The 16,193-nt window shown below is 41.7% G+C and overlaps 1 protein-coding gene across 9 annotated transcripts in view; it reads left to right on the plus strand.

The window, feature by feature from the left end:
• Positions 1–16,193, plus strand: part of foxn3 (forkhead box N3) — a 414,510-nt gene that overhangs the window by 225,888 nt on the left and 172,429 nt on the right. For all 9 annotated transcript variants that reach the window (XM_072273018.1, XM_072273037.1, XM_072273034.1 and 6 more), the window contains exon 3: positions 3,071–3,207. In XM_072273018.1, the coding sequence (XP_072129119.1) occupies positions 3,071–3,207 (137 nt within the window). The remainder of the gene's footprint in view (positions 1–3,070; positions 3,208–16,193) is intronic.

Below are 16,193 nucleotides of genomic sequence, written 5' to 3' on the forward strand. Positions count from 1 at the left end.
TTTGCCTCTTCTTAGGCAGGCTTGTTTGTTGGTTATTCTTCCTCAGCACCACTTTCAGTCATTTACGTATTGAAATGTTCTTGCCCGATGTCTTTGCACTTATCAAGACCACATTACTGGCATACAGAAGCTTGGCTGATTACTGTTTCTACCGGCAGTCAAAAGCAATCACTGCCATTTCCTCCATTTGCACAACATTTTTGCCAGCATAATCTAACCCTGTCAGTGGGATTCCTTGCTGCTCATTAAAGGCTTTTCCCCAATGTTTTCTGTGATCGTTGTTGATGGTGCCACTAGCAATATCAAAGTTTCATTTTTTAAAAATCCATTTTGTAAAATATTACAACCCACATGGTGTTATAGAGTGAGGCTCTTTTACCCAACTGGTCCATGCCAACCACATCCTCCTCCCTGCAAGTCCCATTTGGCTACATTTGGTCCATAACCATAAGAGGAGGAATTTCTTTAGCTAGAAGGGAGTGAATCTGTGGAATTCATTGCCACGGATGGCTGTGGAGGCCAAGTCATTGGGTTTCCATTTTGGATACAGTTGGGAAGGAATGGCCTTAGAGAGAAAAACAGCAATAGGGCAGGTTTGTAACACTACAGTTAGTTCTGCTAAACAGCGGAGGGGAGAAATGTCCAGGGAATATACAAATTAAGTTTTATTTTATTTATCACATGTACATCGAAACATACCGTGAAATGTGTCATTTATGTTAACAACCAACACAGCCTAAACTTGTGCTTAAGGCATCTTGCAAGCGTCGACACACATTCCGGCACCAATAGGCAAGTGCTTCTCTGACTGAGAGTGAGACTTCAGAATGGTATGTCGCCTCCCTGGTGCCAGAGTTAGAGATGCCTTGGACCAGGTAGAACATTCTGATCGGGCAGGAGAGCAGCCATTGTTATCAACGCTGTAGGTAAAAAGAGGGATGAGGTCCTGCTAAGTGAGCTTGAGTTACGTAGAAGCTTAAAAGGCAGGATCTCTAGGATCGTGATCTCAAGATTGCTATTTGTGTCACGTGCTAGTGAGGATAGAATAAGAGGAGGGGGCAGTAACTGTGCAGCTAAAGAGCTGGTGCAGAAGGAAGGGACTCCATAGACCTAATCAAAGAGGATGAATATAGATGGGCAAAAAAGTTGGCATGGACATCGTGAGTCAAAGAGCTTGTTTCTGTGCTGAACAACTTTGACTCCAAGGAAAGCAGTAATTCACCAAGGGCAATGACTATCCACCTTTGGATAAACAATAAAGGGTGTTTAAGAAGTACAACACTTTTACAGCTTGATGTGTCAGAGTTCAGAGTTCAATTCCAGTGAGGACGTCATCACTCTTTTTACCTACATCATTGGCAACAGTGGCTGTTCTCCTGCCCGATCAGAATGCTCTACCTGGTCCAAGGCATCTCTAACTCTGGCACCAGGGAGGCGACATACCATTCTGAGGTCTCACTCTCAGTCACAGAAGTACTTGCCTGTTGGTGCCGAAATGTGTGTCGACGCTTGCAAGCTGCTTCAAGCACAAGTTTGTACATTCCTTCCCATGTACGCGTAGTTTTCCTCCGGGTGCTCCGGTTGCCTCCCACAGTCCAGGGATGTAGGTTAATTGGTCATTGCAAATTGTACCATGATTTGGCTAGGGTTAAAGCGGTGGGTTGCTGGGCAATGGGGCTTCCAGAAGGGGCTTTTCCATCTCTAAATAAATAAGTCAAATAATAGACAGTAACAAAGTGAACCTCTTTTGCTAGCCAGCGGTGTAACTTCAAAGGACATGGAATGCAACTACTAAGATGAACTCATCACTTTGCTATTGGAAACGTGAAGACAAATTATGCCAATAAACCTCTGACGTTACTTTTTATATGATTCTCTATTCTTAATGTTGAATATTGTTTTAATTTTGTTTCCTGCTGTGCCCAAGACTTGAACATATGTGGAAAATAAAACTGATCCTTGAAGTGTGCTTCATAGAGAACAGCAATACTTGGAAGAGCACAGGAGTTTTCTGTTTGTCTGTTGGAAAACCTGTCATGTAGTATGTTAACCTAAGCAGGTATTGAATGTTGGCAGAGACCCACTGTTGCACAGATATCAGTGTGAGCTGCTCTGTGTGTAAAGAACAGTTACGTTTAGCAATAAACAAGTTGCTAGAAGAACTCAATGGGTCAGGCAGCATCTGCAGAGGGAAGGGATGGTTAACGTTTAGGGTCAGGACACTGTCGAAATGCCAACCATCCCTTTGCCTCCATAGATGCTGCTCAGCCCGCTGAGTACAGTACCTCTAGCAGTCTGTTTCTTGCTCCAGATTCCAGCATCTGCAGTCCCTTGTGTCATCACTCAACAATTACATTGACTTGCAACACGCATAAAATACTGAGAGGAACTCAGCAAATCAGGCTGCATCTATGGAGGGGAATAAATGTTGAGTTTTTCCATTCCCCATTCTGATTGCCCCATTACCCCTTCTCTTCTCCTGCCTATCACCTCCCTCTGATTCCCTTCCTCCTTCCTTCTCCCATGGTCCACTGTCCTCTCCAATCAGATTCTTCCTTCTTTAAGTCCTTTATCTCTTCCACCTAGCACCTCCCAGCTTCTTATTTCATACCTGCTTCCCCACCCACCCACTTCCCCTCACCTGGTCTCACCTATCACCTGCCAGCTTTGTATTCCTTCCCCTTCCCCCACCTTCTTATTATACTGGCCTCTGCCCCCCCCCCACCTTTCCAGTCCTGATGAAGAGTCTTGGACTGAAACGTCAACTGTTTATTCACCTCCATAGATGCTGCCTGATCCTCTGAGTTCCTCCAGCCTTTGTGTGTTGTTCGGGATTTCCACCTGCAGAATTTCCATAGTTTATGAATTACACTGACATGGATTTTACCAATTTGTTTAAGCCTAACCTCCTTCTTTACACACCTGGAAGTTGTTAATATTCACAAGTGCTTTCTCTTAAACAAAATGTATGTGTATTTTTAATGCAGCATTTGGAAAATAGATTATTGCATGGCTGTATTAACTTTTGAGATGTGCTATTTATGACCCTTTGTTTTCTTTGTTCCTGCAGAGTATTGGGAAGGGCTCCTTGTGGTGTATAGATCCAGAATACAGACAAAACCTTATTCAAGCATTGAAAAAGACGCCCTATCATCCCTACTCTCATGTTTTTAACACGCCTCCAACTTCCCCGAGGGGATATCACAGGTAAGCATGTCAGTGTGGTGTCACGTTTACTCAGGTGCTCAGAAATGGAGGTGGGGGAAGTGGACGCGAATCAGACTTGCATTGCTTGAGGGACTAGAATGGAGAGGGTGGGGGCATGAAATATTTGCTCTTGCCTGTCAGTGTACAAGTAAGAGATCAGAAGCTGAAGCTTTATAAGGTATTGGTCAGACCACATTCGGAGTATAGTGAGCAATGTTGGGCCCCTTATCTGAGAGAGGATGTGCTGGCATTGGAGAAGGTCAAGAGGAAGCTTATGAGAATGATCCTGGGAATGAAAAGATTAACATACAAGAAGCATTTGATAGCTCTGGGCCTGTACTCACTGGAATTTAGAAGAATGAAGAGAGATCTCCTTGAAACCTACCAAATATTGAAAGGCCTTGATAGAACAGAGGTGGAGAGGATGTTTCTGATAGTGGGGGAGTCTATGACCAGAGGGCACAGCCTCAGAATACAAGGACATCCCTTTAGAACAGAGATGAGGAGGAATTTCTTTAGCTGGGGGTGGTGAATCTGTAGAATATGTTGCCACAGATGGCTGTGGAAGCCAAGTTATTGGGTATATTTATGGTGGAGGTGGTAGGTTGTAAGGGCATCAATGGTTACGTAGGGAGGGCAGGAGAATGTGGTTGAGAGTAATGATAAATCAGTCATTGAGTGGCGGAGCATTCTTGATGGGCTGAATGGCCTAATTCTGCTCCTATATCTTTTGACCTGTGTTGAAACTCCGCGTGATGATATCTGGTTTCAGTCAGCAGCTGTTTTGGAGCAGGACGACGGGGGAATGTATTGTCTTGTTACTGGGTTAAAGCACATTCCATCACATGCTTAGTCCGTCAGTCATCAAAGCAGAGATTTGAATGCACAGCTGGGTTTGGAAGGAGAATGCCGTACATCTGCCTCGCTAGGTGATTAGCGTTGTGGTAACCATGGAAGCTGGAAGGTTGTCATAGCAACACATAGCTGAGACAGGTGCAGTTGCATCATGAGTTCTGTTTTGTCGCCTGGCAAATGGACAGGCCGTTAGCATGTGGAAATACACCATTGCCTTGACAACATTTTCCCCATATGACTTCAGCCGACTTTCAGCCTTCTTTTTGACTCGAGAATTGTGTATGCTTTTTGCTTGTTATTTCTTCCCCTGCCCACTCCAAGCCATTCCCCCTACCATCACATCATCTTCGTAAATACCCAGAGGAACGTGCTTTATCGGAAATGACAGTTTGTGGTCAGCTCTCTCTGGAAGATTAAAACAAAATGGGATTCAGTAAAGCTAGAATAAATTGGATGGGGGGTGGGGAGAAAACGTAAAATTGGAGTGCTTGTGATGTATGTACAGTCAAACCCTTGGCATTAAACAGTAAAAGTTCTTGAAAAAATAGTGTTTCTGTAAAGCAGTAGGATTATTAATCTTCCCATTTGAGCTAATTTCTCACACAAATCAACCACCATTTCTTCCGCAATAATGGAGAATTTTCAAACCTGGAATGCTAGGAGCTTCAATATAATTTTCTACAGCAAACATTTTCTTTCAGAGTTAATGAGGTAAATGGTATATAATTCAGTGATAAAATGGATTGGGTAAAAAGTATGGCTATGCAAGGGGAGTGAAGGAGGATTAAAGATTAGCTTTATTTATCACATGTATGTAGAAACATACAGTGAAGTGCTTCATTTTTGCATCAAATCAAATCAACGAGGATGTGCTAGGGCAGCCCACAAGTGTCACCAGGCTTTTGGTGCTAACGTAGTATGCCCTCAATTAGCCTACCCTAATTGTACGTCTTTGGAATATGGGTGGAAACCGGAGCACCCGTAAGAAACCCACATGGTCGCGGGGAGGACGTATAAATTCCTTACAGGCAGCGGCAGGTATCAAACCCCGGTCTTCCAGCTGCTGCTGTGAACACGACCATGCTGCCCTGAGGCAGTGGTGGAGAAGGTGCAATTTTTAAAGCCACTCCCAAATGGACAACGAATAGCAAGTTATTTTGTTATAACTCATCCCACTCTTAAATAGGCAGTCTTGTCCATACGGTTGATTTAAAATCATGTTTCACAGTTTGGTGGTGCCCCTTGTTTCTTCAATTCCAGCATATTCATGGACAAAAAACCAGATCTCTACCATCTGCTGAAGTTTATACCTTGAGAGGATTGTTTACAGATCTGTAAGCCTGCACAAGTAAATATTGTTAATTTTTAGAGTAAACTTCTGCTCTGTGGTTTAGAAACATGTGTCTTGGATTTAATATCAGACCACAGAATTGACTGTTGTAGTGCCATTAATTTTGTATTATGCTTAATAAAATATCTTCTATGTACTTCCATATGCTGTAAGAAATGATCAAAAATTGTTGCTTGTTAAGTGTATTAATTAGATTATGAAGACATGCAGTCCTCTTTTATTGTCATTTAGTAATGCATGCGTTAAGAAATGATACAATATTTCCTCCGGCGTGATATCACAAAATACAGGACAGACCAAGAATGAAAAAACTGACAAAACCACATAATTATAACATATAGTTACAACAGTGCAACAATACCATAACTTGATGAAGAAGTCCATGAGCACAGTAAAAGTTCAAGGTCTCTCAAATATCCCTCATCTCACGCAGACGGGAGAAGGAAGAACTCTCCCTGCCATGCCGACCACAGTCCGACTCTGAGTCATCCGAAAACTTTGAGCTCCGATCAGCTCTCCGACACCGAGTACTGAGCAATTCGACCTCAATCTCAGTCGCCAACAGCAGGCAAAGCCGGGGATTTTGAGGCCTACCCTCCGAAAGATTCCTGACCACGCAGTAATGACAGCAGCGAACGAGCGTTTCAGAAATTTCTCCAGATGTTCCTCTGTGCTTTCACGTCCCTCTCCATCAAATCAGAATTGTCCACGGCCCCTATTTAACGGATACAATATCATTTTTCACCGGAGGGCTGTGCACGCGTGGTGCGCTGCGCTCTCTCCTCCCGCCGTTCTCAGCATTATTATCCAGTTGTATCATGCACTTTAATATCTCTCAGTTAAATGGTGTGAACTGAGTACTTTTTAAAAAAAGTACTTTATATTACTAAATGGATTAGCAATAGTGTGTAGTAAAAGAACCAATATTTTTGCAAGATTTCCTCCTTTTCCTCCTTGTTTTGCTTATTATTCATCCCTAGACTTTTTTTGCAGTACTTAAACTGAGCAGTAACATTTATTTACAAATAAGAATCAAAATCAAATCAAAGTTCATGTTCAGCAGCTGCAGTTTTTAGTGATGTAATCATTGCATCTGCTGATCTTGTTCTGATTAAATAATGATATTTGACAGTTTTAACTTTGATTCTCAACTATTGTTTTAAATTTCCATCATGGGCATTACCCTCCCCAAAATTAAGGACATCTTCAAAAGGTGATGCCTCAAAAAGGAGGCGTCCATCACTAAAGATCCCCACCACCCTCTTCTCGTCACTACTATCAGGAAGAAGATTCAGGAGCCTGAAAACACACACTAAATGTTTTAGGAACAGCTGCTTCTCCTCTGCCATCAGATTTCCGAACGGTCCGTGAACCTTACCTCAGTATTTTTGTTCTCTCTTTGAAATGCATATATTGTAATTTGTAGTATGTACTGCAATGTACTGCTGCTGCAAAACAACTCATTTCTTGACAGATATCAGTGATAATAAACCTATATCTGATTTTGATTCTGTAACTAGTCAAAGAGGCTGGATTGATGCCAATAGTTGACTTTATTGACTTCAAACGTCAACTGTACCTCTTCCTAGAGATGCTGCCTGGCCTGCTGCATTCACCAGCAACTTTTATGTATGTTGCTTGAAATTCCAGCATCTGCCGATTTCCTTGTGTTTGCTTTATTGCTAATGCTTGGTTTCAGCCATTGTCTTGCCTGTTAAGAGAGTGGCAAGAGACCAGTCCCTCTGCTGCAGTGTGTAGTGGAAGAGTTGGGAGTAGTTGCACTTGTGCATCCTGACGGCTAACCGAAGAACAAGGTGATTGTGGACAGTGGTCTTTTTCTTCTACATACTGTTCCAATTAAAGGTTATCTTGTGACAGAGCGACTGTAAAAAAGAAATAAATCTGGAAGGCTTCTTGCAATAAATCATAGCCATGCAGTTTTAATTTCAATCAAGGCTGTATAAACTTGGACTACTTTATTTAAAATAAATCAATGTATAAGATTCTGAGCATAGTCATAGGGCACAGCAATAGGCCCTTCAGCCCATCTTATCTGTGCTGAAAGTAAGCTCTATTTTAGTTTCAGCTTGATTTTTCATTGTTGGGTGTATAGGAATTTGCTGGACTCACTGGAAATTGGGACCAGTTGGGTTGGAAAGATTAGCACTAGAGTAATAGTGTCATGTTGCTCTGTGACATTATATGACACTCCATAAAGTGTCATAGTACAATACAGAACCTTAATCTGTGCTCTATGACGCTATCTATTTTTATAGATGCACCGTAGAAAGCATTCTTCTAGGGTGCATCACAACCTGATATGGAAGTTGTCCTGTCCAAGACCGAAAGAAGCCGCAGAAGATCGTGAACATGGCTCAGCACATCACACAAACCAATCTACCGTCTGTGGACTCACTTTACATCGCATGCTGCCAGGATAATCAAGGACATGACCCACCAAGCCAACAGGCTTTTTGACCCTCTTCCCTCTGGGAGAAGGTTCAGGACCTTGAAGACTCGTATGGCCAGATTTGGGAACAGCTTCTTTCCAACTGTGATAAGACTGCTGAACGGATCCTGACCCGGATCTGGGCCATACCCGCCATATATCCGGACCTGCCTCTTGGTTTTTTTGCACTGCCTTACTTCCCATTTTTCTATTTTCTATTTATGATTTATAATTTAAATTTTTGATATTTACTAATTTTAACTATGTTTAATATTTTTAATATTTAATATTTGTAATCCAGGGAGTGTGAAGCGCAGAATCAAATATCGCTGTGATGATTGTATGTTCTAGTACCAATTGTTTGGCGACAATAAAGTATAGCTAGTTGTGAAGTATTCCCACAATTCCTGTTTAGTGTGATTGGACATCCCACCATTTTTAATTTATTGATAAACAGAATTCATAAGGTCAACATTAGGTTAGGGCTTTATTCCCTGGAGTGTAGGAGAATGAGGAGAGATTTGATAGAGGTGTGCAAAATTATGAGGGGTGTAGATAGGTTAAATGCGAGCAGGCTTTTCCCACTGAACTAGAGGCCAGGGGTTAAAGGTAAAGGTGAAATATTTAAGAGGAATATGGAAGGGAATTTCTTCACTCAGAGGGTGATGAGAATATGGAACAAGTTGCCTGCGGAAGAGGTTGGTGAAGGTTGGACTTTAACATTTAAGACATGTGGATAAGTACATGGATGGGAGTGGTATGGAGGGCTGCAGTCCAGGAGCAGAATAATAGTTCGGACTGGATGGGCCGAAGGGCCCATTTCTGTTCTGTAGTGCTCTATGAATTGGGATATAGAGTGCAATGTAGAAGAATAAATAAAATAACTATTTAGTGACTTCACCTCCCCTGCAAGAATGAAGAGCCAATTTTTTCTACTCCTGCATTTGCTAGCACATATTTTCCACCTTTTTTTAATACTTTATTTTCAAAATTTTCAAAAAGAACAATGAAATCAACAAAAACATACCAGCTCAGACATGTATAAAAAAGAAATAAGCAAAATAAAAGACATAACATTAGAGGGATACCTATTGTACAAAGTGCTCAAAAATACTAAACATTAAATCTCAAATGAGGGCCGTGAGGAATCAGCTGGGGGGAAATTGCTCATCCATCCCCCGGCCTCGTCCAGGTAGGCAAGAAATGGATCCCAGATAGCCGAAAATTTTTTAATTGAACTGGTTCTCAAGAACCTAAGTTTTTCCATCTGTATGACTGAGACCGTATCAGCCATCCATCTCCGAAAGGAAGGGGGAGAAGGTGATTTCCATTCCCTCAAGATAAGTCTTTTGGCAACAATCATCCCCAGCATAAGAGGCTGTTGTATGTCTGCAGGGAAACAAATAGTAGATTGCGAGCAGCCAAATATGGCAAGACCAGCTTCCAAGGGGAAGGATCTTTTATAGGCCTTTGAGTACCAGTCAAATATTTAGGACTAAAATCCAGTCAATAATGGGCAAAACCAAAAGGTGTGTGACAACGTAGCTTCCGTCCTTTGGCATCTATCACACATTGGTGAGACAGAAGGGTAAATCCTGTGCAATCTAAGTTTAGAGTAATGGAGACGGTGGACAACTTTAAACTGGATCATTTGGTACCTGCTGTTAACAGAATAAGCCTGTATTATAGACAAACACATATTCCAGGCAGCTTCAGATAAGTCAATGCCCAACTCCTCTCTCCAGGCGTCTCTAATCTTCACAGTAGACGCTACAGTGCAATTATCAAACTAACGTACAAGCTTAGAAACGAGATGCCTGGAGTCAGGAGGGTTCTTTAAAATATCAAGAAACATGTGTTTCCCTGGTAGGATTTTGAAATTACAAATCTTAGATTGAATGTAGTGTCTAATTTGTAAATAATGAAAAAAAAAGCAAATGAGGCAGCTCAAATTTCTCTTTCAGCAGTCTAAATGTTGTAAACCGTCCCTCTATGTACAGGTCTTCAATAGAAACTAGACCCTTCTCTCTCCAAGCATGGTAGGTTTTATCTGACCATCAGGGTACAAAGAAGTGATTGAAACAGATTGGTGTTTGTACAGAGGTCTCTGGTAAATTCAGAACGCTCCTAATCTGATTTAGAATTCTGATGGAATTTTTCAAAACAAAACTCAAACTTTTTGAAGTCCCAGGCTTCTCTAACTTAGAGAACAGCATGGCTGGCAAGGAGGAATTGACAACAGAGTTAGACTCCATACATAGCCACAAGGGAACCCCAGGGGCTACATTATCGGGAACCCCCTGTTGCCAAACCATTAAAGCCCTAGCATTGACAGCCCAATACTAGTGTCTAAATACAGGTAATCCCAGCCCTCCTTCAGACTAGGGCTTTTGTAAATGAATTTTCGAAATCCTATGTTTCTTATAATTCCAGATATAAGACAATATTATAGAGTCCAATTCTTTAAAGAAAGCTGATGTAAGAAAAATGGGGAGATTTTGACAAAGATAGAGAAACCTAGGAAGGGAAACCATTTTAATTGAATTTATGCGACCAATCATGGACAGAGGTAGGGTTTTCCAACTTTCTATATTCTGTTTAAGTTTTGAAATAAACTCTGCAAAGTTTAGTTCAAATATTAATTTAGGATCTTTGGGGATTGTCAAGCCGAGATAAGTAAAGTGATCTTTAACTGCTTTGAATGGGACACTTCCCAAAAAACCCCGCGTGTAGTCATTGGAGAGGGGCACAAAGTCACTTTTTGTCCAATTGATTGAGTATCCCGATAGTCTGCCAGAAGAGGTGATTAAATCTAGAAGAAGAGGGACTGACTTTTCTGAGTTTTGTAAGTACAGTATCACATCATCAGCATATAAACTAGTAAGTGTTTCAATACCTCCCACTTTCAAACCCAGAATATTTGGGTGACTTCTTATTTTTAGGGCAAGGGGCTCTACTGCGACGGTAAAAAGGGCCGGCGAGAGAGGTCACCCCGCTGGACTGAACAGTGTAGGGGAAACAGAGTTGACTTATCACCATTAGTTATAACAGAACACATTGGGCCGGCGCATACCCAAGATACAAATGACTCCCAGAACCCAAACCTGTACAGTGACTCAAACATGTAAGGCCACTCAATCTGGTCAAAAGCCTTTTGTGCATCAAGGGATAAAATTGCTGCCCCATTAGCTTTCCCATGATCAGCATATATAGTATTAAGGAGGCACCTGACACTGGAAAAAGAGAACCTACCCGGGACAAATCCTGTCTGATCAGGATGATCGATAGATGACGAATACTTATTTAGTTGGTTAGCCAGCATTTTAGTAATTACCTTTCTATCGAAATTCTGAAGTGCAATGGGCCTATAGCTGGCTGGGTCTGTTTCCTCTTTATCTTTCTTTAAAATGAGGGAAATGTTAGCCTCATACAATGTCCTAGGTAAGGCTTTATCTCTCTCAGAGCAAGATATGATTCTGAGGAGAAGTGGGGTAAAGATATCACAGAATTTCTTATAAAATTTACAGCCAAGTCCATCCGGCCCAGCAGCCTTGCCGGACGGAAATGACTTAATGGCAGAAGTTATTTCTTCCAATGTGAAGTCAGAATCTAAGTCCTCCCTAGCAGCATCACTAAGTCTCGGCATTACAAGAGAATCAAAAAAGTCATTCAAATCAGATTGAGTGGCATTGCATTTAGAGGTGTAGAGTTCACTGTAAAATTCTTTAAAGCAGTCATTTATCTCCTTGGGGTTAGTTAACAGGGTACCTGCCCTCGACCTAATGCAATGAATTGACCTTAGGGCCTGGGCGCCCCTGAGCTGCCGTGCCAGGAACCCCTCAGGCTTGTCCCCCAATTCGAAATGCTTTTGTCTTAATTTTAAGAGGAGGTTATTTATTTGACTATCCAGGATACAATTGTACTCATATTTAAGCTTCATTACTGTATTATAATCTTCAGAGGATTTCGAAGCCTGGTATGTCGCTTCGAGGGTTGGGAGAATATTCTCAATCTCTAATAATCGCCCTTCTCTCTCCCGCTTAGCAGCGGATTCATACGAAATTATATACCCACGAATTCTGTCTGTCTGTCTAGGTACCATATCCGATGCGGATGTTGGTGACCATGGTTTTCCATATAGATCTATCCTTCGTTCTTTGGATGACTTCCATTTCCTCGATGTGTAGCCACCCGGCTAGGCTTTTGATGTACATAAGCCGAGGTCTTCCTCAGGTTTGCTCCCCTCGATCTTTCCAGAGAGCATCTAGCTCATCTTTCCGCATGATGTGTCCTAGAAATCTGAGTTGTTTTTCTCTTATTGTTGGTATGAGTGACCCACGAATTACAACATTTAATGTCGCCCAGAGTGTGGAATCTGACACCTCGCTGTTATCGTTAATTTCTATAGAATCTTTTAATCTGGTGGTGATATATTCTATAAATTTCTTATTAGCGAGTAGGGAGGGGTTAAAATGCCAGGAATAGATTTGTTTGGAAGGGGAGAGATTTAGGGACATTGTCAAGGGGCTATGGTCAGAAATTAATCTATTATGATATTTTGTATTGGTAACACGAGACATTAAATGAGAGTCGACCAAAAAATAGTCTGTTCTACTATAAGATTTGTGTACATGAGAATAATAAGAATAGTCCTTGTCGGTGGGACGTTGAACTCGCCAAATACCTACTAAATTCCTAGATCTAATCAAATTATTTAGGACCTGCACTGACACAATATTTGAGGGTGGGTGGGAGGACAATCTATCTAAATATGGATCCAGGTAGCAATTCAAGTCACCGCCGATTATTATATTTGAATTACTGGCATCCGGAAGTAAATCAAAAACTTTCCTAAAAAAACTTGGCTCGTCTGTGTTTGGACCATAAATATTAAGGAAGGTTAGCGGAAACGAATTAACGGTGCCAGAGATCATAATAAACCTGCTGAGAGGATCTGTGGTCATGGAAATGAGTTGAAATGGAATATTTTTCCTAAAGAGGATAGCCACACCACGGGCATGAGAAGTAAATGGTGACTGGTGAACCTGCGATACCCAGCTAGATCTCAATCTGCATTGCTCAGTTACTTTGATATGGGTTTCCTTTAGAAAAATCACATCTGCAGATAGAGATTTGAGATGTCTAAAAACTTTATCCCTCATAACAACATGACCAAGGCCCTTAACATTCCGCGAGAATGTTGTGATATCTTTACCCCCCCAGCTGCATTCTACTGCAGGGCCTCTGCATATGAGAATAAAAAAAGAGATTATTAGAGTTGAGCACAAACTTAGTAAACAATGCAAAATAACTGGCAGCCTCATAAGAACACAACATACACCAAAAAAAGCATGTCTGAGCTATAAACAAAAACAACACACACCCTAACCCACCCCACTTCGTGCCTCCCTAAACCAGACACATAGTTCCCCATTTCCATCCCAAAAGGAGCTGCTGTGCAGGTAACTAACATTACACAATTATCACAACCCCCCTCCCCCCAAGAAAATTTATAACACAAATTATGTAATACCGTTAAACAAATGCTATTAGGGCTGGAGTGAGTTATCCAGTGTCTGCACCGGAAGCTGAACATTCATGACACCAACTCAAATGTAACCCTTATAATAACAAAAATATTTAGAATATTCTCTGCAATTAAATCCCAGTGCAGCATGCAGCATTGCAAAACTACATATAACAAGCAAGTCTCTCTCCTTATCCCGATATGGAAACCGGCACAAATATAAGCTGAATAAGCAGTGTCAATATATCTACTCCTTTTTGAGTGCATTATTTCTTTCCAAGAATTGTGCTGCTTTTATTGGGTTGTCATATACTTTAAACACTCTACCATCTTGATGGTAAATATAGAGCCTAGCCGGATACTGCAGGGTGTGCTTGATTCCTCCATCGCGCAGAGTTTGCAGTACTTCACGAAAGGCATGACGTTGAGTCATCACCTCTTTAGTATAGTCCGGGAAGATCAAGACCTTACTTCCCTTGTACTCCATGAGTTGTAGTCTGCTGCGGCGCAGGATCAGCTCTTTAACTTGAAAGTGATGGATACGTGCCAAGATGGTGCGCGGTTTAGCGTCGGCAGCTGACTTTGGCTGGAGAGAGCAATGCGCGCCATCGACTTTAACCGGATATGGGAAATGCTCTTCCCTGAGCAACTTGGGAATCAGTCTGGAAACAATTTCAGGAGGTTTACCATCCTCCTCACCCTCTTGTATCCCTACAATCTTAATATTATGCTGAGGATGTTCTACAAGTCTGTGGTGGCCAGTGCTATCATGTTTGCTGTTGTGTGCTGAGCAGCAGGCTGAGGGTAGCAGACACCAACAGAATCAACAAACTCATTCGTAAGGCCAGTGATGTTGTGGGGATGGAACTGGACTCTCTCTCAGTGGTGTCTGAAAAGAGGATGCTGTCTAAGTTGCATGCCATCTCGGTCAATGTCTCCCATTCACTACATAATGTACTGGGTGGGCACAGGAGTACATTCAGCCAGAGACTCATTCCTCTGAGATGCAGCAGAGAGCGTCATAGGAAGTCATTCCTGCTTGTGGCCATCAAACTTTACAACTCCTCCCTTGGAGAGTCAGACACCCTGAGCCAATAGGCTGGTCCTGGATTTATTTCATAATTTACTTGCATAATTTACACATTACTATTTAACTATTTATGGTTCTATTACTATTTATTATTTATGGAGCAACTGTAACAAAAACCAATTTCCCCTGGGATCAATAAAGTATGCCTATGACTATATTATGTCTCTGGGAACGAGCCTCTAAGTCATGCACTAGCTTCAAGCTGGCTATTTTGTCTCATTAGCTCTGAATACTTAACTTCAAGCTCTTGCACACGTGTTTCAAGGTCACTTGTGGTTAGTTCTTGATTAGCCACACGGGCTTGTAAGTCAGCCTGGGAGGCCACAAGCGCCTCAAAAAACATCAAAGCGGTTGTTAATGCCGCGCAGAACTGACTCAGAAATCTCCTGACCAAATTCCTTGCACATGGCGTAAGTTTTATCTGGCGGTATCTCAGATGCGGAGAAGTTCTTGACCAACCCGTTGTTAGCACTAACTTCGGTAGTTTGGCAGTCGGCAGTCTTGGCTTTATTTGCCTTCGGCATTGTCAAACTTTTCCAGACACTTAGTTTAGACATACACTTTTGTCCTACAAATGAATAAAACATGGTATAATAGTAATTTTATCGAGGTCTCGGAGAGGAGCACTGACCAAACATGTCTAATCCATACACATGCGCACTAGCGCCCCCCCATATATTTCCACCTTTCGATGTAATTTATGGGCGAGCAGCTACTGATGGAGTAAAGCTCACTAGGGATGTGTCTCCTTGCTCTGGAACACTTTGCTGACACACCTGCAAAGGCAACGCAGAGATTGGGATGTTGGTTGTGGAGATGATCCAAGCTCTGAGAGAAGATGTATTGTTGGCTGAGACTGCAGCCAGAGAAAGGGTTAGGCATTTCTGGATTGGCTGTCAGATTACAGAGTGTAAAGTTTCTTGTAGGCAGTCAGTACTGTTTTATGTCCCACATGAGCCTCTTCAAACCCCTTCCATGGCAGCAAACCTTTCTCCTTGTGTATTTGTTATGATTCCAGTACTTTTGGTTCAAGATAGAACAATGAATTGTGCCATTCCAAAATTGAAATTTAACTTTTGAAATTCAGTTTTTCTGGAAAAACAAAGAAGTGTTGTATAGGGGTTCCCCGAGTTACGAGTGATTTGACTTTCAGAAATCAAACTACTAAATTCTCCATACATTTTAAAGAATTTTTAAGTTAATAATAAAATGTTTCATGGTGTTTATTAATGACTAGATATAGTATACACTCAGTGGCCACTTCATTAGTTACCTTATACCTAATTAAGTGGTGACTGAGTGCATATTCGTGGTTGTCTGCTGCTGTAGCCCATCCAGTTCAAGGTTCGACATGTGCTTTCAGAGATGCTCTTCAGCATGCCTCTGTTGTAATGAGTGGTTATTTGAGTTAGTGTTCCCTTCCCGTCAGCTTGAACCAGTCTGGTCATTCTCCTCTGACCTCTTTCCTGGACAAGATATTTTCGCCCACAGAACTGTCACTCACTGGATTTTTTTTTGTGTGTTTTGCACCATTTTCTGTAAACTCTAGAGACTAGTGTGCATGAAAATTCCAGGAAATCAGCAGTTTGAGATACTCAAACCACTCCATCTGGCACCAAAATCCACAGTCAAAATCACTTAGATCACATTTCATCCACATTCTCACATTTGGTATCAACAACAATTAAACCTCTTGACCATGTCTGCATGCTTC

This window comes from Mobula birostris, chromosome 1, assembly GCF_030028105.1.
Source record: "Mobula birostris isolate sMobBir1 chromosome 1, sMobBir1.hap1, whole genome shotgun sequence".
NCBI lineage: Eukaryota > Metazoa > Chordata > Chondrichthyes > Myliobatiformes > Myliobatidae > Mobula > Mobula birostris.